This window comes from Falco cherrug, chromosome 1, assembly GCF_023634085.1.
Source record: "Falco cherrug isolate bFalChe1 chromosome 1, bFalChe1.pri, whole genome shotgun sequence".
NCBI lineage: Eukaryota > Metazoa > Chordata > Aves > Falconiformes > Falconidae > Falco > Falco cherrug.
Window position 1 is genome coordinate 112,642,865 of NC_073697.1, and position 27,489 is coordinate 112,670,353.

Here is a 27,489-nt window from a genome sequence, read left to right on the forward strand (position 1 = left end):
TTTGACCTAACGAGCGCAGAGGAAAATAGTCCGAATTTCTTTTTGTTTCATAAACGAGTGATGGTTTCGCATTCTTTCCATGGCATGTATCTTAATGACTTATCTGACATGTCCTGGGTAGGTTTCAAAATGCGAAGAAACTTTTTCTGAAAGATTAAGTCATGGATTTTCTTTTGTATTCTGTTTCCCAATTCCTCCCTGACTGCAACAGAGTCTGTTAAATATGAGCAGAGCAAGCAAATGATCTGACTAGATTAATAGTAATCACAGAATGATGGATTATGCTTTATGGAAATTAGAGATTCTATACAAAATATTCACACTGGAACTTTTATCCCGGAAAGTCTAATCAACAAAGGTTAATTAAAATTGTAGCACATCATTTCACACAATCAGTTTCTAAATGCAAATATTTCTGTTCCAGTAGGAATTTAATTTGGATACAAAACACCAGGAGTTTAATCCCTGATACCTGTTCTGATACAAAGAAATACTTCATTATCAAGATGTCATAAGAGCTGAGGTATTCTAAAGAAACTTAATGGAACAGAATATGTTCTGAAACTGAGGCTTATGCCACTGGAAATGGATAAGGACATATTAAGTTAGTGCCTGCCATTTTGCCTTGGAGGTATAAACAAACTTTTTGCCAAATCCTAATTGAAGTTTGTTTTATCACAGTCACTCCCAGTTATGTGTTTATGTTCTAAAAACTTCACACAAATGAGATCATTTTGTGTCTACTTCTTTTCTTCCCCTAGCAAGCAATGCCTTTCCCAGATATTAGTCATTTAACAGAGGTTAATATTACTTAAATATTATAAAGCAATATTTTAATTGTTCTGGGTGACTAATCAGCTCAGCCTAGATTATCACATTGCCTCAAAGGATAATTCAAGGTTATAATTTCCTCTCCCTGAAATTCTGTTCCCTTACTCATTAATCATGCAACAGGGGTCAAAAAGAGGAGAGAATTCACAGGAGAGGAAGACCAGATAGACCTTGTGACTTTAGTACTGACTGATATTTTCTGGCTTCTTTTCTGGGTCATCTCATAGAAAGGGCAGGAGTTTTAGTCACAGAAAGAAAGCTGAAGGTCTGGAGTGTCATCGGAATGAGACCAAGAGAGACAAAAACGAGTTAAGAGCAGCAGGGCAGTCATGAACCTCCTGTGCTCTCTCACTGTAAGGTGTTTTCATTAGATTCAGTCTTCCAGGTGAAGTGATTGTACTTTACTTCCTAAGGGCACTGAAACACTTCAGTATTGTTTTTCTCCTTTATTACAAATCAAGAATATCGCAGCTGTGGGCAGATTAACTCCCCATTAACTCCCTATAGTGGATGCTACTATAAATAACACAGACTTTTACCTCCTTCTCTTGGTTGTGCTGTGATTGTTTTTTATGCTTTTAATCTTTATCTGTACCTCATATTGCTGTGTGCTACTGCAATGTGGGACAGCTGCCTCTAGCCAAAGCTTTGGGTGGCTATAGCATATGGTCATCTGTGTGTAATGCCCAAGGATATTTGTTATCTTTCTTGTTACTGTATCTATGGCCTGGGACCTTTTAGCTGCTTAGGCGAACTACTCCCCAGGGAAAGCAGCCTTGGTTTTCCAGTCTGTGAATTTGTTTGGGGCCCTGACTCTGTTTCATTAGGAAACATTAAATGATACGTGTTCCTTCTTACCGGTTTTGTTTTTTTCCAGCAGTCTTTTGCCTTTGCTGTTGATCGCTCTCCTGTTGTTCATGAGTATCTCTAAGGACATCTTACGCTCCCTTCCCATTTAGAGCTGAATTCTTTGAATTCTGCAGCAATGCACTAGGTCTTATTACCCGAATGCAGATTGTAAGATATGGTAGGCCTCACATAAGGCGTTTTTCTGACCATTGCTCTTGCCAGAGCATGCAGCACCCTTCCAGAAACTGGATATTCCTTCATGTGTAGTAAATTCACTCACTGACTCATGCAAGGCATGTTCCTATTCTCATGCATTATGTGTGTATCCATGTAAGATCATCCCTCTTAAATCTGTCAGCATTATTGTCTGATTGCTTTTAAGCAAAATCTGTTACACTTGCACGCCTCGCTCACTTGGTTGCAAAGCCAGCTAACCTGCTAAGGGTACATCCTGCCGCAGCACGGCCCACCTGGGAACATGTAAGCTCTTCCTCCCTGTTTTGTGCTGGACGATACACGTTCACTCTCTTTTCAACTTGCTTACAGTCTCCATCAACTCTGCATTCTGCAGGGAGTAAACTGCACAGAGTTTCTGCTGTAAGCAATGCTCCTTCTGGGTAGTGCTTTATCCTTATTTCACCAGGCAAGATTCTTTGTGAAATAATACTATATTTGCTGGAGTGCTTGCCTTCATAAAGCTTGCTAATGCCTCAAGATCAGCTGTGTCAAAGGCCACTCACACCCAAACAAACCTACCCAACAAGTCACAGACAAGTCACAACAAGCCCACCACTCAGATGAACTGTGAAATTAAAACCACCCTCAACTTCCATAATAAAAGATAAAAGTCTGGGCCCAATACTTTTTTTCTCCTGACACTATATAAAATCCTGTGTAATTCCCACTAACTTCAGTGAAATTACTCCTCAGTTAGATCAGCTCATTTTAGATTATAATCACATAGTCTCAGAGCCAGGATTTGGATTCAATAACATCAGCACATTGATAAAGTATGTCTTTTGTTGCAATGTCCAACGTCTAAGCTCTGCTGACACAATAACATTCATACCGCACTCCTGCTCAATTCATTAATGACAAAATGGCTGGTATCAGAAAAATATAATTTACTTCCACAGATATGAGTCAAAGGTTTAGCAAAGATCTACATAAATTCTCAGTTAATGTATCTGTACTGTTATTTTAACTTATTCTAAACCAGATACTTGTGCAGCATGCAGAAACGCCCCTGGACCAGCCCATTCACCAAAGATTGCCTTTTTTTCCTCCTCTCTCTTCTGAAATAATCAGGTATATTAGAGGGACTGAAAGAGGGAAAGATAAGTGCCTCATAGAAAGATAAGTCTTCAAGAACTGGGAGAATCTCAAGACTGGAATTTCTTAAGCATCCTTTTTGCAAGCCTTATGTTAGCCTGTATGAATTTATGAATATGTTCTTTGTTACTGAACAATTTTTACCAACTGCTGCTCTATTTCCTTCCAATGAGTCACGCTATTAGTTTATGCTGCCCTACTTAATTTCAACTGCTACTTAAGCCCACACAAGCTTTTCTAAAACAAAATTTTAACAAAGCTTATTTGAGATAGGCATTGATGGGTTTGAACGGATGGTACATGGCACCGCCCTCCGGATACAATACATGCTGGTTTGCTGGGCTTCCAAATAATGCTGAACAGCATGGAGTCCTCAGTTGCTGTGTTTTAGAACTGCTGTTAAATAGAGCTGAAAATTGAGAATGAAGCTTACTTACCTAGGACAGAAAAGTAACTACTACTATTTGAAAATCTGTAAGAAGAAATGTAGGAAGGTAAATTTTAACCCCACGAAAATTAATTAGACTTGAAGGTCATCCTTCACCTGAGTGATTGATAGATTAGATAGATAGATAGATAGATAGATAGATAGATAGATAGATAGATAGATAGATAGATAAATGAGTATTTGCTAAATTAAAAGATACTTGCTAAGCAACCAGGGTTCTATTTTTGCTACTGTCTCTGAAGCATTGCTATACTTGGCACTGCACAATGCTTTTATCAATGGCAAATTGTGACCTGACTGGCACTAATGTCAAGACCTCAGTCTAAAGTAATAATCAGCTGCGTGCCTGCTACCTCATAGTAAAGTTTTACATAAGCTCTAGGAAGTAACACAGATGCCTACAGTATCACCTTCTACCATCTTTCCTTTGCTATAGAAAAAGCCACAAAGAAAAAGAGTACTAGGAAGGATCTGTTGGACATGTCAAGGAGTGTTTCTTGTTTCTGAGAACAGTAAGCACTGAATTATTTTTAATCCTTAAAGCAACAGCATACCCAGTGCTGTGCTGCCTCTTGTCAGGTGAACGTGTCATGTGTCATGATTACATTTGCACTTTCCTGGTGAACTTTCAGCTGAAATCCAAACATAGGTCCAGTCTTTTTTTTAATTATTATCTGTGCACATGGGCAGTGAAAATGTTGGATAATCAAACTTCTAGCCACTAGTAGCTATTGTTGCCCTAAACTTGAACCTGACCCTTTAAGGATCTGGGCACTCATTAACCCATTTTGCATTTTTGTAATCTTTTTTTCATTATCAGTGTAATCTTGCAGAACTGCAGGTCCACATACTTCCTCCATATCATCATGTGTCTTAATAGCAGCAGTGTAACAAAGACATCACCTCTGCCTTACTTGCTGTCCTAACAGGGATTAAGAAACAGGAAGAAAGCATTCCAAAGCTGCAAAGGGCAGGGAAAAATGCCAAGCTCTTTTGAGAGTATGTAGTATGACAGGAAAAGCCAGCTCCAAAAGAAAGGAGAGAGAAGGCAAGAGGGAAGAATACTTCCTAGCTCAGTAAGAAAGAAGAAAAAGAAAAGGTTACACCTGTGCAGCACATGAGCTTCCCCCAGCTTAATCCTATAATGGAGTTGCACTTAAAATACTTTGCTATGTTAGACTGGCAGAATTGAAGTGGTCAATTCATCTTCTCCTTCCATATACAGAAATAGTTACACTGCTATAAAAGTCTGTTTATATTCTGAAAAGCAAAAATGTTATGCAGTCCTGTGCACTTTTACAGCTGTGTAGCTGTAGCTTTATCAGAACTTTCACTGGCACATTGATCTAAGTTCAAAAAAAATATTACACCCTTTCTTGACGCAGTCATGGTAGTACAACCTTCAAATATAGACCAAAAGGGCACTGATTGAGCTGTCTTGTGAGATAGAAGGTTTTATCACACTAGCATGGAAGAGATTCTAATTGCAGTTTAAAGATTAGAAGCTGCACAGACATAAATTGAGCATGAGTAAGTTGGCCCAGCCTCCACGTGGTGGCTTTATCACCCTTACACTGAAGTTGTGTAACACAGCTTGGTACTTACTATACAGCATGCTGTTTGCATTGCAGTAGCTTGTAAGGACTCCCACTGAAACCTAGATCCCTTTATATTAGGTGCTGTACAAATACAGATTAAAAAGAAATCCCTTCCTTGCAACCTTAAAAGATGAAACAGGCAAAAGTCAAGAGGGCAAAGAGAAGCACAGAAAGCTGGTATGAGTGACTTGGTAGTCATGCAGCAAGTCAGTAACACAGTCATGAGTACGTCAGACTCCAGGCTCCCAGATCAGTGCCTTTCCTGCTGGAAAACTCTCCCTTCACCAGGTCCTCAGAGAACATCTGGATTGTCTCTAGAAGAATGTAGGCTTGAAGCTTAGCAGCATAAGGATAAACACTGAGTAGTAGCTTCTGATTTGGACACTATAGCAACAAAAAGTGAGTTTAGCCATTTTTTTATTTACTACTGTAGCAATGGAAGGTACTATATCAATAAGATCTACCCTCATATTGTCATATTACTTGACAACACTGCCTCGTGTACTCCTACAAACTCTGTTATCAGCCTTCTAATTGCACTATAAACCATGTTTGGTGTCACAGGATGTTTATATATATGATGTTGCATCGATGCCTGACAAGACACTATCACATGATGCCATCGCATTATGTTCTGCATCAATTCTGTCACACCAGCTGCGGGACAAACTGATCACCTGAAGCCCTGGTTTCTGTTTCCAGTGAAGCAGCAGCATATGACCCTTGTCCTCTCCTCTTGCACCTCTGCAAGGGCAGTGAACTGATTGGTTTTCTTTAAAATTCCCATATATTTACATCAGGGGAGAGACAGGACAGCCTTGTGATTAAAACACTGGTTCTTAGTAGGATGGAGCTGGTGCTTTGTCATTTCTTGAGTGACGCCGGGCACATCACATAACACAGGTTTTGCCTGACTAACCAGGTACCCATGCAGTCAACAGAAAAGTCTCTGCTGAGAAAGGAAGACCTGGGGAGATGATGGTTGCTGCCCTGACAGGCCACCTCCCAGAAGAGCCGCTGCCAATCCTCCCTGTCCCCACCAAGCAGGAGGGCCAGGAGCCAACCTAGCTTTCAGAAACTTGGGCATTAGCAAAGAAGAGAGAGGAAACAGAGTTCCTTTCCATCTACATTACCCTGATCAACAATATGAAGCACTGATGCTTACAGCTGCTGCCACGAAGGGCTTTTTTGCAGGAACATTACTGATGTTTGCTGCCTTCATGGGAGAGTCACAGTCTCACAAGTGCTTTTTGCTATAGCAGCATGCCTTGCAAGCAGATTCTGGCCTAAAGTGAAGCATCCACTAAGGAGATCTACTGAGAGTATCCAGAACGCATATAACATAGCACCCTGCGTGCGAAGCTCCTGCCATCAGCCTCAATAAGGATAAAAGGACAGTCCCTAGGTTGAAGTACTGGATTCTGGCTCTGGAGGAGTTTTAGTTCATCTATAGACTATTCCATACGAACTTGGGTGGATCCTTGATCTTCAGTCTGAATTTATTTATTCATCTATAAAACAAAGCTAATAATAACCAGTAGTCAAAACCACTGTGAGCCTTAAATCTTTAATGTAATAATTTTCTGTTTGCAGGAGTACAAAGCGTTATTACCGTCATAGCACAGGATGTCTGACTGAAAAGCAGAATTTATAGCCAAATTCTTCAATGCATATTTTTAATGTACAGTGTGTTACTGAGTTAGGATATGTACTTCCTGTTCATGTGTGGATATAGGTTTGAATTTCAGGCCTTACAAGCATACTCTTTCTTTCCTGTGTCTTTATTTAACAGCAGCTTTTTCCTGTTCAAAACTTCAGTGACCAAACCATTCACAGAGCCAAAGAGGCAGCATGCAGCTGCTGTGAGACAAAATGTTCAGCCGCAATTACGTTTGCTCTGCAGCCGATCAATCTGTCTGAAGGTCTGAGCACGTACATCTCATTCCCCCTGTTTATGGTCATCAAAATGACATCTGACAAAAGGTAAATTATACTCCCCCAGAATCCTTCTTTGCTTTAGTGGGGAACCTATTGCTGTTATCAAGGTTTATTTATTACACATTTTCTGTGCAATCTGTGCCTTCAAGAGAGATATGATGAGTGTATAGCTGAAAATCTCATCAGTCTTTTTTAGGGAAACATATAAACAGTACAAAATAGACCCTAGTTAAACTTGAAGTCGTATCTGTGTACACACTGCCCACTACACTGCTTGCGCAAGATAGTTATTATGTACCAACTTGCGTATTTTCAGTACTAATGGCAACATTCAGCTTTTACTTTTCACGCTACAGAGGCTTCTGGAATAATGGAGCACATAATTACATCCAGCCACTCTTCAGTACTCAAATTACAAAAGCGGATTTCTGTGCCAGGCCTTCAGGAAGTAAGACATGGAAAGAATCTCACAAATAATTACATTAATGCAGAGGGCAGGTCCTTCCCTTAAAAGCTATCAGATTCATTGGAGTGACCCTGTCTGGCTGATCACAGAGCCAGACATGACGCTTCAGTGGAGGAAAAAGTACTGCAGGAGGCAAACTACAACGTCATAGTTTTGGTGCTTCTTTATCCAGGTCTGTTTAGAAATAGATACAATGAAACAAAGCCTGCAGTGTGGAGGCAGTGACACAGGATAAAGGTGTCTGCATTGCTTATACCTTTAATTTAGAGGAATGGGCTGCGCTCACACGAGGTACTTTTACATGACTACAGCCCTGCCTGTGAGTCTGCACTGTTTTAGCTATGTCTGCTTCCCAGATTGTTTTACTTACAATCACGGAAAGCTGTCTGCAGACTAGCACTCAGATTTGCACAGGCCTAGCTAAGCTGTCAAACGGCATTGCTCAACTGCCATATTACAGAAATTCGGACAAAGCAAACAGAGATCTTGTAGGGAAGCCAGAACTGAAGATGACATTGCTGAAAGGTGCAACATGGCTAGCTTTTCTTAAAACTATATTACTGTGTGTCTCTAGATGTGGTTGTTACCACATATTGACCTTTTTCTAGCTCTTTAGGTAGCCTGCAGAGTGCAATGTTTGAAAGACAGGATAAAACATACAGTGAGAAGGAAGCTTTGCTAACCCATTCCTATGAAAGGAACTAGATAAACCTTTCCTAAACGTTTTCTAAACACTATTTCTAGCTCTGGTTACTAATGGATCTTTGCTCATTTGCTTGAAATCTTTGCTGCTTATGTCTCCTTCCTTCCTTTTTGTCATCAGCTGTTCCATTTCTCCAGCTTTTAAATGTTACCCCAGTTCTTTAGTGTACCTTCCCTTACGGTTTTCTCTTCAGACTGCAAAGACACTGAGAGATTGTGCTGCTGGACATTCCTGCTACTGTGAGAATGAGTAAAAATCTCTTGCAAAAAAGTTACAATGAGATACCAGGGTCATGTTTGGTAATAAACTCTCCCAAATCATTGCCAGTTTTTAACTTGGTTTTCTAATCTTGCCCAATTCCTACTCCCCTAACCTGTTTTTTCTTCTTCTCCTGACATGCTTTGGCTCAGGATTATAAATGTCTACAAGAAATGTGAGTTCTGACTCAGTAATACAACCGAGAATACTCACTTTTACTCCAACGTCACTAGTTACTTTTACTAACTCCACCTGTATTTTATTCTGAATATGCCTGCCTGGAGAAATTCTGCCTTCTGAGCTTCATTTGTGTTTATGGGGATTTTCCTAAAAGCAATGAGAGGTATACATGTTTCCTAATAAAGAAATTTGGTCTTAGGGCATTACTTTTGTTTGCCTTAAGATCTGACTTTACACTATTATTTATTCACGTTCATATTCTAATATTGACATTAAAACTTCTTTACACCAGTCTTACTCTGTATACACTGGGCAAACATAGGCACACATTCCCAGTGTAACATAAAAAGGCTGCATTATGAATAAGCGAGTTCCCATTTTCTCCCCTCCCTCTTACACCTATTTCCAACATTTTTACAACCCATCAAAAATGGGTGCTAGAAGAGATCTTAAGAAATTATCTCGTCCAACCTCCAGCTTCAAAGAACCTCCATTTCTCTCAAATTCTTCACCTTCTCTGTAGCCCTCTGCATATGTTCCCTGTAGCAACAGGCGTGGATACAAGCCACCTAAATATTTTCAGGCTCAGTTCCACATCAGCTCATGCCCATCTCTGATCTGTAAGCAAATACTCTTTATCTATAAGCAACCTGCTCTTTCCCAACTTGGCCACAGCAGGAATGCAGCCCCGTCTGTTTCCAGGCAGAAGCTGTCAGATACAACCGTGTAATTACCCAACATGCTAACTTTTTCTGTTCTTGTTATTTTATTGATCTGCTTTACAGAATGTAGGTAGTCTATCCCTTTAATTTTTGCTATTAAACTCAGCTTGCTTTTCTATCAATTGAATTTACAGACAATTTATTGAAATTTACAATGACACCCTTCATGCAATTGATTTTCCTGCTAGTCCAATGTCAAAACACAGATTTCATTACAAGCAAAAAATACTCTTCATCCTGTAAACTCGTTGAGCTGTTTATTACTAACTGCATCCTAGGTTAACATAAATAACTATGTTTCTGCCTTGGGTTAGATAATTTTTTTAAAAAAAGTTATTTCATATTTACACAAAAGTGTATGGGTCTGGAACGATTCAGCATATTCTCTGCTATCCTGCTGTCTGTTACACTCAGAGCTGGCCAGGACATAGCCCTTGTTCTGACTTGTTATGTGACTGCTTCGACATTCCTCTGGTCTCACATCTGCTTCCCAATCCCAGCCCTTTTTGACTAAGGGGTGGTCACACTGGGCAGAAAAGAGTACACATCTCCTTAGCACTTGCAGAGGCAGCACTTTTGCTTTGAAAGGTGCAGCTTGTTACCTGCTGGGATGTTCAGCTCTTCTAGCTTGTCTGTACCAAATACTCTGGGGTGCTTTCCCTTCAGGATAGTGCATGCTGCTGAGCACCCAGGACAAGAACAGGCTCTGCCTCATAGTCGACCCCAAGCGCAAGCAAGTGCTGAAGTGAGGGTTGCAGAGACATACTCTGCTTCCTCATCACCTTGCCTTGCCTGCCTGCCCAGGGCCTCTTCCCCAGTTTCTCCTCTTCGGCAGGCTCTGGGTGAAATATGTAACTGCACTGTACTTATCAGGAACAGGGAACAAAAAGCAGGACAGAAGAATAAGCTGTCCAAGAAAGCTGTTCTAAATCAGGCAGACAGGGCTGGTTGTAGACCAGAACATCAGCTGGATAGATCCTCTTCCTCGGTATCAAAGTGAAATGAGTCTTCTCACAAGGTGGATCTGTCTCATCTGACAGCACTGCTGTGCTGAGAGCTGTTTGATCAGCCCTGCCAGTCAGACCTTGGTGTCCTGAAGATGAAAGTCAAATTAGGAATCTGGCATCTTGGGGAAGGAAGGGGAGCAAGTTTGCAAAACGAACAAAAACCAGAGGGGACTGAAGTATAGCTCTTGGCAGCCAAAAAATGCCTAAGCCACATCTGCCTGGGAGTCTGCAGCTGTGCTGGCAAAGGGCACAAGAGGCATCATCTCTCAAACAGCTTTTGGGCTGCCTGCCTGTGCTGCTTTGTGGTGGGAGGAGATGGCAGGAGAGAAGAGGCCTATGCTGAAGCTTTGAATTTCTTTTATGTGCTTTCAACAGGAAGGAGGCCAGCACTGGACCTGTGCTCAAACCCTACCAAGCACTGGCAGGAATTTGCGTTGAGGAGTGTCTCTGCATTGAGTCAAATGGCACATACTGACTGCTGAAGGACATTGTCCCTGTCCTCACCCTGCATGAATACCAGTATGTCACCAGGCCTGATTTTCTATTGTTTAACACCTCTGCCTCAGTTTATATCATTCCCTCATGTTACATTTTCCTTGGATGTAGGAGGCTTCTGCATCTACAGGGTAGAAAAGAAACTGATCCACAAAATGATTCAGTATTCAATTGCAGTATTTTGTAGTTCTCACAAGACTTAGCATCTCTGGCTCAGAGAACAATATTACCATTTCTGAAATGAGTTAATTGTATTTAGGTTTGGTTTAAAACTGGGCTTAATGACTTATCCAAATTCACATAGGAAGCAGGTAGCAAAGTCAGGAAGAGAAGCTAGTGCTTCTGATTCTGCATCCCATGCTTTGGCCACGAGGCCACCTTATGCTCTCTGATTTTAATGACCTGATGAGAACTTCCTTAACCCTGGTTATAATGAGAGACTTGATGTTTTGCACCATTGTAAATAATCAGATATAATTATAGACCAGAGTGAGGTAACTGAAGCCAAAAGAATACAAAACAGCTCAGTAACATTTTTCACTGCACAGTGGGAAAGTGTCATTTCAAATCACATGGAAACACTGCAGACTGAGGGTCTGTGCCCGCTAGGCATCATGCTCCTCCTGCAAGGAGCCTGAACGCCTTCAAACAAATTGAAGTTTTTGGCAGCTGAGTTCAGAGAAAACAGGCTGAAGAGAAACACATAAAACTAGCATGTTTTAGAAAGGATTTTAAAAAGAAGAAATTGAATAGGTGTGTGGTAGCAGTCGGTGACATTTGAGATTATGCATTAGGGTGTGGGTAATGTGAACTCAAGCAAGGGTAACTTGCTTTTTCTGTAATACAGGGACCCTTTTCTACTATCCTTGTTTAGAGCAGTTCAAGTTCAAAACTCAGCATGACCTTCAGCCATCTGAGATAACAGCTCTTGTAGCTTCAGCAGGTAAATTTAGCACAGCTCTTTCTGAAAGCAGCTCCCTTACAAGGCACCCATGGCTAACTTACAAAGAAGGAATGGTTTTGAACCTAAAAGGAATAAACCCAAGCCTCTGTCTCCCTTATTCCAGTGCAGCTACTCACCATGACAGCGCTGAATTCACCACACACACTAAGCCATGTGCTCTATTTATTATACCCAAAGATGTGGTCCAAGAAGTTATAAAATCCCAAAGAGACCAAAAGAATGCAGAGGAAAAGTTACTGTAGTCTCTCTCCGATAGTCCATCTGGGCAACTTTTCCACAGCATACTCTTTGAGCAGACCTTTACAGATTAATCCCTTAGGTACCAGACATGCATCAGTTTATGACCATCTACAGAAAACTAATTCTAATTTTTCACAATAAACAATGGTGAATAAGCTACAGAGCAATGGGGGAGAAGGGGACAGAGAAATGACAGCTCAGAATTCCAATAAGGGAGGCAGTCTCATCTAGTGCATGAGGTGCCTGTGGGAAAATCAGATGACTGTGCTCCTGGCTGCTCCATGATGACCCTGAGAAAGTGGCCTCATCTCCCTGCTTCCCCTCGCAATCATTGCTTGTCTTGTCTATTTAGACTGTAAATTCTTGAGGGCCATAAGTCCCACACTAAGCAGCTAAACTGTGCCAATATTACTCTAGTCACCAGGCAAATAACATGCACATGAAATGAAGTAACAGCTGAAACTGTCCCAGTCACAGCAGCATTTCACAGCAAGGAATACGCTGTAACGAGAGTGTCAGGGAGAGACTGAGAGGGGCAAACACTGCTTACGGTTTTAACAAAAATATTTACAATATATGAAACTGCAAAGCCTGTACACAAGGTCTCACACACTCTTAAGAGTTTCTTGCAGGGCTGGGTTGTTGCTTTATTTGTATGTCAAGTTTTTTAATCCTTCAACTTGTGGGGCTGTCACTTGGACCACCTCCATCTCTGTTGAACTTTAGTGCTATTTGATCACTGCTTGGAAAGTCCATTAACCCACTATTTTGGCCTAAAGATTTGCAAAGAGAAAAAGGATTTTTTTGCCCAATTCCCATAGTAATTCAGTAAGCACTGAGCACACAACTCTCAGTGCTTTTGAAAATATCTTTTTGTTGGAGTCCGACCTTTGTACTTTTGTTACATTCTCTCACAAGTCAATAATCCATCGTTCTTTACATTTTTTCCTCTTAAGGACAATTACCACTGAGGCCTGCACATGCTGAGCACAAGGCACCTTACTCTCACAGCCATGTAAGAGCACATTAGAGTCCTGGCTCCGGTACTCTGCCAAGGACAGAGATGAGACCCGGCAGTGACAATCACTGCAAGAAAGGTGAAACGGAAAGTCAGGTGGAATAGACAGCAATTCCCTCAGTGTAGGTCTGTACCTATAGGGTAACCCTTCTGTCAAGATAGCAGCTGGCAGATGCAGTTCCCAGCAACATCTGTCAGGGCTACACCTACCCAGCTTCTCAAGGGAAAAGGTTCAGGCTTTTACTGCTTCCCCAGGCCCCTGGAATCACTAGTCAGTTGATGCTGAGTTTTCCAGTGTGCACTGTGGCAATAACGGCAGCTAATCTGTTTCGGGACTCTGAGAGCACTTTCTTCTCTAACTTCTCTGCTGGTCATAATTCTTTTCACTGCAATCCCCTTTTCAACCTTCTTTGCCCTCTTTCTTTCTTTCATTCTGCTTTTCCATTTCACCTTCTCTTTTGCTTCCACAAACTCATGCTGAACTTTCTCCATCCCAAGGATGCTGCTCAAAACAAACAGGAGCTTGTGAATTATTAAGTATAGACTATAAATAGTGTAATTTTTAATGAAAGCCAGACCAGCAAGAAGCATGCGCTGTTGCACAGTTCAGCTGCCTTGGTCTTAGTGTGACTGCCCTTAACTGTCCTCTTACCTATCATTTGTCAGGAATGCTTTATAGAACGACACCTGTGAAGAGGGGGAATGTAATTTGTGGGCCTGAAAAAGTAATTGGGCTTTTCTGGTACTTTGCTATGTAGTTTACACTTACTGTGCTGATATAACTTCCAGAAGTCTGCCTGTACAACCCAAACAACCACAACTAACAGAAACCAATAGCTTTGGTAGTTTCTGAAAAGAATAAGCTTGTTGGGGTGTCTTCCACAAGGTGAATGGGAATTTGCACAATAAGCAGAACTTGGATAGAAACTGTGGTCTAAATTCACTGCTGATCTGTACTAGCATTCATAAACCAGAATGAAGAGCCTTTCAGTGGTGGAAGCCTTCCAGCAGGAAGCCATAGCAATGGAAATGAAGCGCAGCAAGCACACTGCTGAGAGTCTTGCAAATAGCTAGAAGACAGGAAATGCATGACACAAACACCTAGGCTCATTTTACAAACCCCAGATAATATTACAAAAGGATACAAAGAGAAAACAGCACCAAACCCAATTTCTATAAAAGCAGCATAGTCCCACATTTGGGATATGCACTAATTTCAGATTGCTTTCCTAGTCCAGTCTAAAGACTGACTGAGTCAAAAAGTTTTCAACAAAGCTGATTAAGAAACATACAATCACAGATCAGTTTAGAAAAATCAGAGAATAAAAAAGAAATTTAATGGGTATAATTAGATTCACCATGTTAGAATACAAGAATGTGAAATAAGCAGATCCTGGTGCTTCAGCAGCCTGGGGAAAAGCTCTGTAACCTGGATCTTGGAAAGCATTTCCAAGACAGGCAGACAACAAAAGTCCTTTCATTTTTAAAAGCTTATTGCAGTGTGTAAAGTCTTGATGCAGAAAGATGGCACTGAGTTTATTAGCTTCCCAGCTGAACAGCACTGTGCAGACTTGGCAGCTGCATCCAGAAAGGAATATAATGGAAAACACATAAATCAGCCTTGAGTCATTTCTGCAGCCTTGCAGGCCCTTGCAGTGTGTGACTGTGTGGGGTATGCAGCCTGGTGCCACCCTTGACTCCACAGCTATGCCTCACCAGTGAAGAACAGTAAAAATAATCTGAAAAATCATTCAGCCTGGTTTGCTTACAAGGAAAATAAACATGACAAGGGTGCTGAGAAAGGGAAGTGTGGATTCTTTATATCCTCAAGTTTTAACTGAATCTTAGAAAGATACATTTTACCAACCAGAATGGTTGAGCTAGTAGCTTGCAGACAGAGCCCAGCATTCCACCTCTGCTACTCTGGCTTCAGATGCAAAACAACAGCCCTTCCAGCCAGGCACAAAAAGAGAAGGTGCTAGTAATGTCTCCAGGGCAGCCTGTGACACCAAGCAATTTCTAATAAGCTTGCAAACATGGACTGGGAAGCTCAAAGATTGGCATTTGGATTCCAGTTTGGTAAAGGCTGAACAACAGTGTAACTGCTGGAAATCCTCGCTGTTTGAAGGTGAGTTAAAATAAATTGAATTACAGTCCTCTGTTATACAAAGACCAGACTAAAGGAGACATCATCTCTTCTGGCCCTCAGATCTATTTCACTAATGGGCAGAAAGCATGGTGAGGAAGAAACTTTGACCAACTAATGGAGCCATACTTACAAAAATACAGAGACCTAGAGAAATAATAAATTGCCAAATACTTTGCTTCTTAAGAAAAAAAAAAAAAACCACACACCAAAAAAAAACCACTAGCAAGAAAGCCAGCAGCGTGGTAACACTCCTGCAAAGCTGTGTAACTTGACTGCTATCTTTCCCTGGCTGTAACAGCCTCCCTTCCAAGGTAAGCAAACAACCCAACCTTATTCTGGCTGTATGTGAGGCTCAAACCCTCAGGAGAAATCTTACAAAGTGAGTCATCTCAGCTATGAGATGGCCAGGTTCAAACATTCACAACTTGTGAGTTACTCCAATGCAGCATTGCACAATGCTCACTGGCTACAAATCTGCCTTGTTTTAAGAAATTGTTGAGGGATTAAGTGAAGATAGATGTTTAGGGCTTTTCCATCTGTAAGCAGCAGAGGACTGATAGAGCAGGAACAGGATTATGCTGCTAAAAAGTACCGTGTCAAATTAGTGATATGGTGTGCTATGAGAGTTTATACAAACCAGTGTTAATCCACGCTAGTGTTTGGACCACCAAAAATATTCAAAACTTCTTCCTGCTCCTTTCTTTGACATTGTCTCACTACGTGACTTAAAAAATGCTTTGCTGGCCTTGCTTACATAAGGGTAATTTCTAGATGTTGCTACAGCTGAATAGCTAATCCATACAGCTATTTCAGCGTATCTAACAGCTAGGCCACTACTTTGGAATGAAATTGTAGTTATTATCTGCAGTTAATTATCCTGCTATGTGCTTTTTTGAAGTCCAAAGAGACAGCAAAGAAGAGTCACTTCTTCTAGAAGAGGGTCCAGAACTTAGATACGCAAAAAGAGAAAGAAAGAGGAAAAGGAAGGGAAGGAGATAGGGAAATACACAGACATTAACACAAAACCACACAGAGAATGAGGTGGCCTCAGGGTCTCTTTCTCCAAGTTGTTTATAGAGAACTCCGTTAACTTCAACAGTAAATTCAAAACTTTATCACAAACCAGATCTTGCCGGATTTAGATGCTGAACTACAAATGTTTAGAAAGAAATGTCAAAGAGTAGGAAACTCCCAAGAGTTTTTCAGCCCCTGGTTAGGGACAATGAAATCAAGTGCACACATCACTATCCTACACACATTCCACAGTGAGGTCATATAAGCTTTCACATATTTTTTGGTTTACGTGATGCCTTGTAGTCCCATGGTCAAACAGACATAAAGGATGTCACAACCTGGCTTAGACAATAATGGAGACAACCTCTAACTCACTGCGGCAGGCATGTTAACTGCTGCTGTTTGGGCATTTAAGCAACACAGGAACATTCCTTATCCCATTTGGGGACTCCAGTGTTTATCAACACAACCTCATCAGCACATCCCCACAACAGCAGCTACAAAACATCTTTTGATTGCAATATTGGGGGTGCCAGTATGGTTCTTCTCTGTACTGTGAACCCCCATGTTTTGAGGGAGCCAGGTCACTACAGTTAGTCCCTAGTAGTTAGGGTTGGACTCATCTGTTAGCATAGCTGGGCCTGGAAGGTGTTGCTAAAGCGGGCAGCAGCTGCAGACCCTGCCGGGACGGCACCGCAGCCCCGGGCTCGCTACCGCGCTGCCCTGCACCGTTTTCCCCAGAAACAGAAGGAATGGGTTGTATTTCAGGCATGTCCCGGAGGTTTTATTTTACGGCGAAGTCTGGCTTCTTATCAGACCGCGTGTTTTGGCCATGTCTAGGATCATAACGCTGGATACAGGGCGGACGGGGCCAAGCTCCACGGGGCGGGCAGAGCCAAGGCGCTGCGGGCAGCCGGGAGATGCCCGGCAAAGGGCGAGGCGCGGCCGAGCGCCAGAGCGCGGCAGCCCGGCGAGGAGCCGCCCGAGCCCCGCAGGGGACGCGCCGGCAGCGCGGCCGAGACACAGAGACGAGCGGGGGCGCGGAGGCGCGGGGGCGCGGCGGGGCGGGGCGCGGCGGGGGGGCGGCGCGGGCTGGGCCGGGGCGGAGCGAGGGAGGGCGCGTCCCCGCCCGCCCCGCGCGCTACACCCCGCGCCGCTGCCGCCATTTTGTCCCAGTCCCTGCGCCTCCGGCGAGCGGCGGTGTCTCTCGCTCCCCTGCAGTCCCGAGCCGGTCCGAAGGGCGGCCCCGTAGATGGCCAGCTTTCCTCCGAGTGTTAACGAGAAGCGCATCGGTGAGCGGCGGGCGCGGCCGGGGGAGCGGGGCTGGCTCGGGACGGGCGAGGGCGCGGGTGGGGTTAACGCCCCCCTTTCGGCCTGGCGGGAGCCCCCCGCCCGGCCCGGCTCGGCCCGGTGGGCGGCAGCAGCCGGGGCCGCACGGCGGCAGCGCTGAGCTCAGCGGACGCCAGCGCCTTCCCCTCGCCCTCCCGCTCGCCGGTCTGAAGGGGCGCAGCGGCCGCCGCGCCTCGGCCTCGCTGGGTGTGAGCGGGGTGCTGCCGGGTACGCGGCCCGTATTACAGTAACCCACATGCCCCGTTCAAAGAGGCTTCCTTTGGCGGCAGCCGCCGCCTCCCGCTGACGGGCAGAACCCCGTTAAATAGCGTGTGGTGACTTTGTTGCGCTGGTGGAAGCGCAGGGCCTGCCTGCAGGGCGGCCCCGCTCCCCTCCGCGCCGCTAGCGCAGGGGCGGTGCATGGCGCCGGTGAGCTCGGCCCGCCGCCCGCCTGGCAGCGAGCAAGCGGCGTGCGTGGAACGCGGGGGGAACGGCCACTGACCCGATCCCGCAGTGCTGGCTCATTTCCTGTTTCCTATGGCTGTTGCTTGATTTATTTTTTCTGAAGGAAGGCAAGATACTACAGTGTGCAAGTCTACTCGCGTTTTTCTTTAAAGGTTAAAAAAAAAATCATTAGTGAGCGTCTTATTTGCTAAACACTGAAGTATTAAGTTGGAGTGTAGTTCTCCAGCCCTTACAGCTATAGTTACAACTGAAGTAATAGCTGGATTCAGTAAATATTTACTTTCAGTTCTGCTTCTGATCTTAATATGCGGAACTACTTACATGATGACCAAGACATTTCAAAACCTGGCCCTTTCCCTTTAGTGATTTTTTGCAGCTGAGGCTTAGTCTTTTGGTTGTACGGTGACAGTAAGACCCCTTCCCCAATTACTTTAAATGTCATGAAATAAAACAAAATAATTAATGTATTGTCTGGTTCCCATGTGACCTTTTAAAATATACTAGCTTTCTTTTTAAAACAGAATTTCCTCTTTGTTTTCTTTTTAGCACGATCACGCACTGTAGGAGAACTCTTAGCCCCGACTTCTCCTTTTGACAAGAAGTGTGGACGTGAGAACTGGACTGTTGCATTTGCTCCCGATGGATCTTACTTTGCTTGGTCACAAGGGCATCGCATAGTGAAGCTGGTCCCCTGGTCTCAGTGCCTTAATAACTTGTAAGACAAACCCATATGGCTTTTAATTCACCTGAAAAAGTTAAGAATTTCAAAATAGGATGTAGCTTTTAATAGACCAAAATGCATGTATTGGCTATTTAGGCTTGGACATCTTTGGGAAAAGCTAGTTCTTTAAAGTAATGGTTATTGTTTTATCTTCCTCTGTGGCCAGCAAGAGAAGCAACTGTATTGCAACCTCACAAAGGCTGTGGAGCAGTGATTTATTAATTGATTCAGATGCCCTAAAATAAGAGGAAGTTAGAATGAAAAGGAAGTTTAAAGACTTGGGCAGATCAGGACTTCTAAATTTTCTGTCAGAAAGCTATTTGATTTTACCTTTTAGGAATTTACTTAAAAGGCAAACCTCCTTCCTTATCCTTACTAGAATGCAAGTTAAGTTCCACAAGATACATTTTATTTTCACTTGCAGGTTGCTTTTTGATGAAGTTAGTAACTAGCAGCTGCAGTTTTGTAGCTGGTTACGTTTCCTCTCCCAGAAAATCCTGCTTCCCCTTTTTTATTTTCTCTTTGTGGTTCTGGGTTTATTGGTTTTCGTATGCTGGCCTGCGTCTCTCTTCCCAGTATTTATGGCATAACAGTGGGTTGCAGGGAACTTCATGCTCATTTAGCAGAAAGTCTTAGAAATTTGTGTAAATAATTTTTCAGTAAATGCTTTAAAAATGTTGTTTTTCACAGTGGGTTAATATATTGTTCTCTACAGAGGTAAAAATGTTTACAAATGTGTTAGTATTAATATTGTATAAGACAGTTTCCAGGTGTTAGTAATTTTTGACAGATATAAGAAAAAGCTGCTTTTGTAATTTGAAAGTAAAAAGTGCATCGTTATGGGCCTCCAAAATGTATGTTGTGGCATCTCACAGATTTTCTGACATTTTCATTGACATTTCATGACAATACAGATAAAGACCTTTTTTTTCTATTTGTTTTTCAAGATATTTATGCTATTTTTTTGTAATTTTTGTTTGTTTTGCAGCTTGTTGCATGGCACAAAGAATGTTGCAAATTCTATCAGTACAAGACTTCCAAGGCAGAATAGTGACAGCAGTCAGAAAAATAAGCCTTGTGAGCATATAATAGACTGTGGTGATATTGTCTGGAGTCTTGCTTTTGGGTCTTCGGTGCCTGAGAAGCAGAGCCGCTGCGTGAATATAGAATGGCACCGTTTCAAATTTGGGCAAGACCAGCTTCTGCTTGCAACAGGCTTGAACAATGGACGCATCAAGATATGGGATGTATATACAGGTAGAGTATGTGACAGGAATTGTCACTTTTCGCAGTAGCAACATCATTAATACACAGAATGAATTGCCTACAGAATTTTAATTGGGAACTGAACCTTGAATACAAATTAAGTAATCTAAAAAAAACAATGAACTGCTGCAACCAGAAATGTTTAATACTGCCAGGAAGGAACAGACTCAGGTTGTGTTTTGAGATATAAGTGATGGAGGACAAAGCCTTGTTGCTGCAAAATGGTTAACCATGTTATTGGCTGTGTATATTGGTTGCTTACTCTGAAGGATTGTAGTTTTAAAATACTTCCAAAGGAAACTTTCAAAACATGAAGTTGCTCTCTGATCTTCGGTAAGAGGAAAGACAGTGTTGATGAGGACTCTTTTTTTTTTTTTTAAAGTGATTGTTCAAATGATAAGAAACTGAATCTGAAATTAGGGAATAGCAATTTAGCTGGTGGCACAGCTGCTAGGTTGGAAGAGAACTTCTCAGCTTTAAAAAATTTAACTAATTACTATTGAGTAATCTGTCATTATCTTGTGAATTTAAGCTTACAACAGAGATGTCTATCGAAAGACAAGTCTTGCCTTATTTCAGAGGCATATGGTTTTAGTGTATAGATTTACGAGCTTTTTAGAAAATTGCCTCTATACAGAAGAGTCTAAGAGGATACATGTGCTTCTTGCTGGAGGGAGCAGTTCTACAAAGAAAATTTGGCTTTGTGCTGTAATTTGTATTCTGTATTTGTATCCAATAAAGCATTTGATCTGAATAAAAGTAAGTTCTTTGTTTTCAATTGTGGTGTTTTCATGTAACAGGAAAACTCCTCCTTAACCTGATGGACCATACAGAAGTTGTTAGAGATTTAACCTTTGCCCCAGATGGCAGCCTGATTTTAGTGTCTGCGTCCAGAGATAAAACACTGAGAGTGTGGGACCTGAAAGATGATGGTATGCATTTTATCTGCTGTAATACATAGGAGAAATATCTGCATACTCCACTCTTTTATTGCTATAAACTCAGGTCAGGATTTCTTAGAAAATTAGTTTTTTTCTATTAGCCGCTCACTCTGTATGCTCTCTTGATGTTCTTTATCTATATGTGCCCTAAAGGTATAAGCTGGTATTGGGTTAAGTTAAAAGAGTGCGTGAAGTAACCTTTTTGAATACGGACATAGGATTTGGAGGCTGCATGACAGAATTTTTATTTCAGTGCAGAATGACTCTGCAAGATGTTGTTTGGAAAAATAGCGTAAAATTTTATAAAGGAAGAACTAATTTTGAAAAGCTTTTCAATTTGAATTTGTAATATTTAATAAATTCTTACAGGAATGTCTTTCTTTCTTAGGAAACATGATGAAAGTGTTGAGAGGACATCAGAACTGGGTATATGGTTGTGCATTCTCTCCAGACTCTTCTATTCTCTGTTCTGTTGGAGCTAGTAAAGCAGTATGTGTCAGAGTTTCTTGTTCATTAAATCTACTGAATTGTGTGCATAATCATTTTAAATCTAAGTAACATTAAGCTTGTGCTCGGTGTCATGAACTTCTAATGTTTTACGATGATGTAAAAGTGCATGAAATTAAACTAGCAAATGGTGCATTGAGATATTGATGAATTGAACTTGCACTGCTTTTAGTTGAAGAAACTGTAAGCATTCTTTGAAATAGTTCTATACATCTGCACGTGTTCATAGTATAAAACCAAAGAAGACGAAAGGTTCCAGTTTTAAAAGATGCTTAGAGTGATGCATAAAACTATATTGTTATTGATTTTTATCCTTTCTATTTCCTGCTCAATGAAAAGGCACATCTGTGCCAGTCATGGTATCTTCTGCTGAACCAAAACGTTTCTACATGTTTTCCAATACAAATGGCACTCGTGTCTAAAAGATCTAGAACGAAGAACAGCATACTGGTTTTGTTTTCATCTGTATTCTAATGCGCTGCTAGAGAACTGAAAGCAGTGCAGGTAAAGCACATAGGCCATAAGCTGCTTTTCTTGGCACTGAAGAGTTAGGATAAAACAGAAAGGAGAATTCAGTCTAGTTACAGAGGCTTTGGTAGGTAGTTTAATGAAGCCTAATGATGCTGAGTAAAAAGAAAAATTGAATCATTGGATACTACTTTATATGGATGACTGTTCAAATGCATTTTGTACTTTAAATTATCAGTGCAGATTTGATAGAGAATAGTTGAGGTCTGGGTTTTGTTTTTTCTTTAAATAGAGCAGATGTGGATGTATACATTGATATCTTTAGGCTGTGTGTTTTCCATAAGCTTCTTGCTTTCCCTGTCACAGGTGGTGGCAGCAATATTGGTGTGATTGAGGTTAAGCTGGCACCACTCACACAGGAGCACAATGGTGTTAGCTGGGCAGAAAGAGTGGCATCTCTGGCTACCAGGCTGGGGGCGAACTTTACCGTAGGACGAAGTAACCTTGCATTCGACTGCAAGGTGTACTGTACGTACGCAGGTGCTGGTTGATGTCCACTTTCTGCTTTCTTTCTTTCTTTTTTATTTTTTTTATTTTTTTAAATAATTTTCACAGTAGTGAAACACACTGACTCCTAAAACTTAGTTTCCAGTTCTATGGAACCTTGGGGTCTTCTGGAGAAATTGGTCAATAAGTTTATAACTGATTGTAAAATGGTTCAGTTTTAGGAAGTATGTGAGGCACTAAGACTGTGTTTGCTTTGGTCAAACATATAAATTTATCCAAGATGTCAGTATTTAATCTGTGCAGTAAAACTGAGTCAAGGAAAAATCAGGGACCCTAATGAGCTCTTTTAGGGATATAACATGTTATGCTAAAGACTTATATATTCTGTAAATTTATGCTGCAGTACAGAGATCGTTCCCATTAAATAATTCTGCACAGTCTTTATTTTGATTAATGTACAACTGCATGTAAAAATCTCAGAATACTATCATCTTTTATCAATTTTTATAATACAATATGCAATTAGTTGGGTAAATTGTAATATTAATGTCATTTTTTACTGTTGACTTGATTTAAAATGCATAAATTCTTTCTAATAATGTGGTTAGACTTCCCTGTTATTTTGCCAAAGACATAACTTTTGGCTGTGAAAATTCTTTTTGCTTGCAGTATCTGTTTCTCTTCCTAGGCTGACGTTGGTGATCCAAGCCAATTGTAAACAAGTGATCTTAAAGGGATGCCACTGGAGTAACAATATGTTAACCTTACATTTTCTGTCTGTATATTTCTTAAAATTTTGGTAGTTACTGAAAAGAGGGGACTGTAGAGTTTAACCCTATTTATTTCTGCATATTTTAATAAAATAGTTTTGTAATACATGAATTTCAGTAAGCTACATGGTTAAATTGTGTTGCCTTTATCTTACGTTTTGGCTTTATTTTGTTAATAACATTTAACAAACTTGAGTTAGAACTTGCATGTCTGCTTTAATTATTTTAAAAAACTTGATTTTAATCCGAGTATGACACTGAGCATATTTCTTAATTGTAGTAATTCATAATGCCTGATTTTAATATAATCTTAAATAAGACTAGCAGCTATACTTTAAAAAAAAAAAAAGGTAAATGCTTCATTGTATCTCTGAGCAGAGCTATAATATCAGCTTATTTAATTGCAGATTTTTCTCTGGGATATGGATAAGTACTCCATGATACGGAAACTTGAAGGACATCACAATGATGTTGTAGCTTGTGAGTTTTCTCCTGATGGAGCTTTACTGGCTACTGCATCTTATGATACTCGAGTCTATGTCTGGGATCCACATATTGGAGTTATTCTTATGGAATTTGGGTAAGTAAAGTAGTCAGATCTGGAAGCTTTCTCCTAGAGTGAAGATGACTACTGAAAATTAGTGGGTTTGTGTATTTAACTGCTAATTAGACTTGGGAAAAATCTTAGCAGTGGCTGGTGGAAATCCTAAAGTGGCGGAGCAGTGGAGATTATTCTTCTATCTGAGAAAGCATTTAAAGCACCTATACTTTCATGTGTACTAATTTAAGCATCTTCAGCAAAGCTGGCTGGTACTATGAAAGATACAATACTTCATTCTCCACTCCTGATTTCATAGTTAAATGTTCAATCCATTTTTAATTCCTCAGCTTTGCTAGCCATGGCTGAGGCAAACACTTCCACAGTTCTTAAACATGCTGTTAGTTAAGTGTGTCTCTATCTCCAGGCATCTGTTTCCCCCTCCTACTCCAATATTTGCTGGAGGTGCAAATGACCGATGGGTCAGATCAGTATCTTTTAGTCACGATGGACTACATATTGCAAGTCTTGCTGATGATAAGTAAGTATGAGGAAAGGTTTGTTAGACTCCTCTAATTCTTCCCATATGACATGAACTTTTAAATATAAAGTCAACTCTTTTTTTTTTTTTTTTTTTTTTTACTGAGAAATTACTTCTAATGGTCTGGTATGTTAATGTTCATTCTGAATGTAGAAATAATGTTTAGAGAGTAGGGGATGGGAATAACTTAAGTGTGTAACAGCTGAAAAGAGAAAAAGAGGGGCTATAAACAGTGAAAAATGTAAATGGAGTTAATAGCACAGGTAAGACTTTTGTATAGTATTAGATTCCAAAGTAAAAAGAAAAGTATTCTGTGATCTTGTATTCAGCTTCTGCTAACACTGCAAATAATGAAGAACTGTAAGAATGCATGAAACTATATACAGGAGGGTTTTAGTTTTTTTTAATTAAAACGAGCATTGTTGGGACTTCCTAACATATATGACACTTATAGAGATTTAGACAATCTCTCTCTTTAGTTCACGTTATTGCTTTCTGCTGTTGAAGGCAATCTTTTATTCTAATTAGCAGATTTAAAATGGTTGAAGTAGTACAGATCAAGGTCTGTATCGTAACGAAGAAGTTATAGCATTTCAGGCAAAATCTGAAACACCTTGTATGCATATTAAAATGCTTATAAAAATTGCCTGAGTTCTGCTTTCAAACTAGTTTCTTGTGCAGTGTCAGAGTCTATTGCAGGCAGAATTAAATGCCTGCTCTGACAACTTCCTATTTTGTTTTCCCTTTTCAGAATGGTAAGATTCTGGAGAATTGATGAAGAATACCCTGTACAAGTTGCACCTCTGAACAATGGGCTCTGCTGCACTTTTTCTACTGATGGCAGTGTTCTAGCTGCAGGGCAAGTATATGTATACATATATATATATATATATATTTCTTCTTCCTAAAAATATTCAGGTAACACAAAAGGTTGGAGACGGTGGCTAAGTGGTGTAAGAATCTTCAATTGTGACTTGCAACTTGATGCTTCTGACTTGGCTTTACTTCTGGTACTATTTGTTTAAAAATGCCTGGAAGAACAGTAAAATCAAGAAGCTGATAAACTCATTTCTTATCTTTGAGAATAAATAAAAGACAGGCCCACAAATGTGCGATCTGGAAGAAGACTATTAGATAATCAAGGGCAGTTACTGTTTCAGATGATATATTCAATAGCTGTTGGAAGATCTGCTCAGGCCTGTCACAAGATAATCAGCAAGTTGCTTACTGTGCTGCTATGTCTTACAAGAAGAACTGGCATCTAGTGTAAACGAGTCTGGAACAACTAGAACTAAGAAACAGGAAGTCCGGAGCACATTCTCCCTAACTAGCCATGTATGTGAGAATTTGTACTAAGTTGAAATCATTCAGGTGGGATAATTCTGGTGGGGTTGGGTTTTTTTCTGTTTTTGTGCAGGACACAGGATGGCAGCGTGTACTTCTGGGCAACTCCAAGACAAGTTTCCAGTCTCCAGCATCTATGTCGCATGGCAATTCGAAGAGTGATGCCCACCAGCCAAGTCAAGAGCTTGCCAATACCATCAAAAGTGGTGGAGTTCCTTTGTTACCAGATTTGAATTAAAAAAAAAAAACAAACACAACAAACTGGCAGGTGGCCCAGCTGCTGAAACTGGCTGAACACTTTAAAGAATCCTCAAACTTCACAGCCTTTAAGCTTAAAACTCTACAGGTTTTCAAGAGCTATTTAAAGTGATAACCTAAATACTATTTTGTCAAAATGCCTGACAGGTAAATTTTTAATATTTATAGAAAACTCAGTAGAAGTACTCCTGGTGTTCTCAATTTTCTAAAACAACTGTGAAAACATGTACATATATAGACATAAGCTGCTACATGTTATCAATATACCTTTAAAAATTGCTTTTATGATTTTTAATGTGTATCATGTATATATTGCTTTGGTAGAGCCATCAGATGCATCTGTGCTGTAAAGTGGAAGGATAGCTATTATTCTGGGACACTGAGTTAGAAAAAAATATTGACTTACATACAGAGCAGTTAAGCTTCCTTATGTACATTGGTGGGGGTTCAGGAAACTGATCCACAGAGAAGAATTCATGCTAGTTTATTTCATGAGGAGGTACAGCTTGGCTTTTTAGAGCAATGTATGGTGAAGGGAAGTAGGTTAAGATAAGGGTTGGAGTATATCTAATGTAAACCCAGGAATGGTGCCTGTGTGTCAGCTAAAGAAGGCCTTAAGTTCAATAGCAGCAAACCAGGTTAATTTTCAGTATTGGGCAGTGTTAAAGAAGTATTTCCTTACATTTCTAAAAAAAATCTAACTACTGTATTATTGCCTGATACTTTGTAATGAGTGAAACTTGCAGACTCGGTTTATTATTCTTCAACCCTGTAATATCTCTTCAGGGGTGATTATTGGTTAATGGCCAAAGATAAGCAAAATACTTGGTTTTGCCTTCTGTTATTTATCTGTACCTGCAGATATAAAGAATGTATGCATTGCATAAAATGCCTGATTATATATATTTTTTGTTGAACTTTTTTTATTAAAAACTTGTATAAAAGTTTCCTGATACTGCATCTGGTGACTGATTTGTCAGTGCTACCTGTCTGCAGCAGTTTTAGTGGGAATCTGCTCCTGCAGGAGACTGTGTAATTCTCCTTTTCTGGACTACAGTACGCTAATCATGGTGAGGCTTACTGTGGGGAGCTACAGCAAGATCTTCAAACCTTTTATATGAGCAAAGGTCAAAATCATACGTGGTCTAAGTGTTCCCTTGTTCCTGCACAGTGCAGAAGGTAGGGAATGGCGTGCTACAAAATTGCCAGCTACACCAGTTCTTGCATGGGTGACAGTTACCAGAAGGGCTGTGGGTCCTCTCGGAGCAGAAGCTTTTGTGTAGGGCAGGGAAGTAACCCCTGTAAGTGGGAAGCAGTGGGTACTTCCTGAGGGGCTGATTTCACCCTCATGATGATGGGTGGGAGCCAGAGCAACAGGAAGCCTCACGGCTGGGCAAAAGCACTGTTCTCCCCTCCCTCACTCCAACAAAGGGCAGAACAGCTTCCGAGCTCCTGTGCTCTTCCCACCCCGGCAGTCCCTGCCTAGAGAGAGCGGGGTCTTGCAGCAGCCTCAGCACTGGTGGAGTGGTGAAGAACTCGGGAGGAGAGGTGACACTGGAAGTAAGGACTGCCAAGAACTGTTATTCCTTAATTTACTGCCTCTATGTGCTCCAAAACCATCA

General features: G+C 41.0%; 1 protein-coding gene across 1 annotated transcript; it reads left to right on the forward strand.

Annotated features, from left to right (window-relative positions):
* Nucleotides 1-17,344: 17,344 nt before the first annotated feature.
* On the forward strand, nucleotides 17,345-26,820 carry WSB1 (WD repeat and SOCS box containing 1). The gene is made up of 9 exons (XM_055721098.1): nucleotides 17,345-17,504; nucleotides 18,553-18,721; nucleotides 19,716-19,984; nucleotides 20,794-20,925; nucleotides 21,323-21,423; nucleotides 23,594-23,766; nucleotides 24,152-24,265; nucleotides 25,017-25,124; nucleotides 25,683-26,820. Exons 1-9 carry the CDS (start codon nucleotides 17,465-17,467, stop codon nucleotides 25,840-25,842), a joined length of 1,266 nt encoding a protein of 421 aa, XP_055577073.1. The 5' UTR covers nucleotides 17,345-17,464; the 3' UTR covers nucleotides 25,843-26,820.
* The last annotated feature ends 669 nt before the right edge of the window (nucleotides 26,821-27,489 follow it).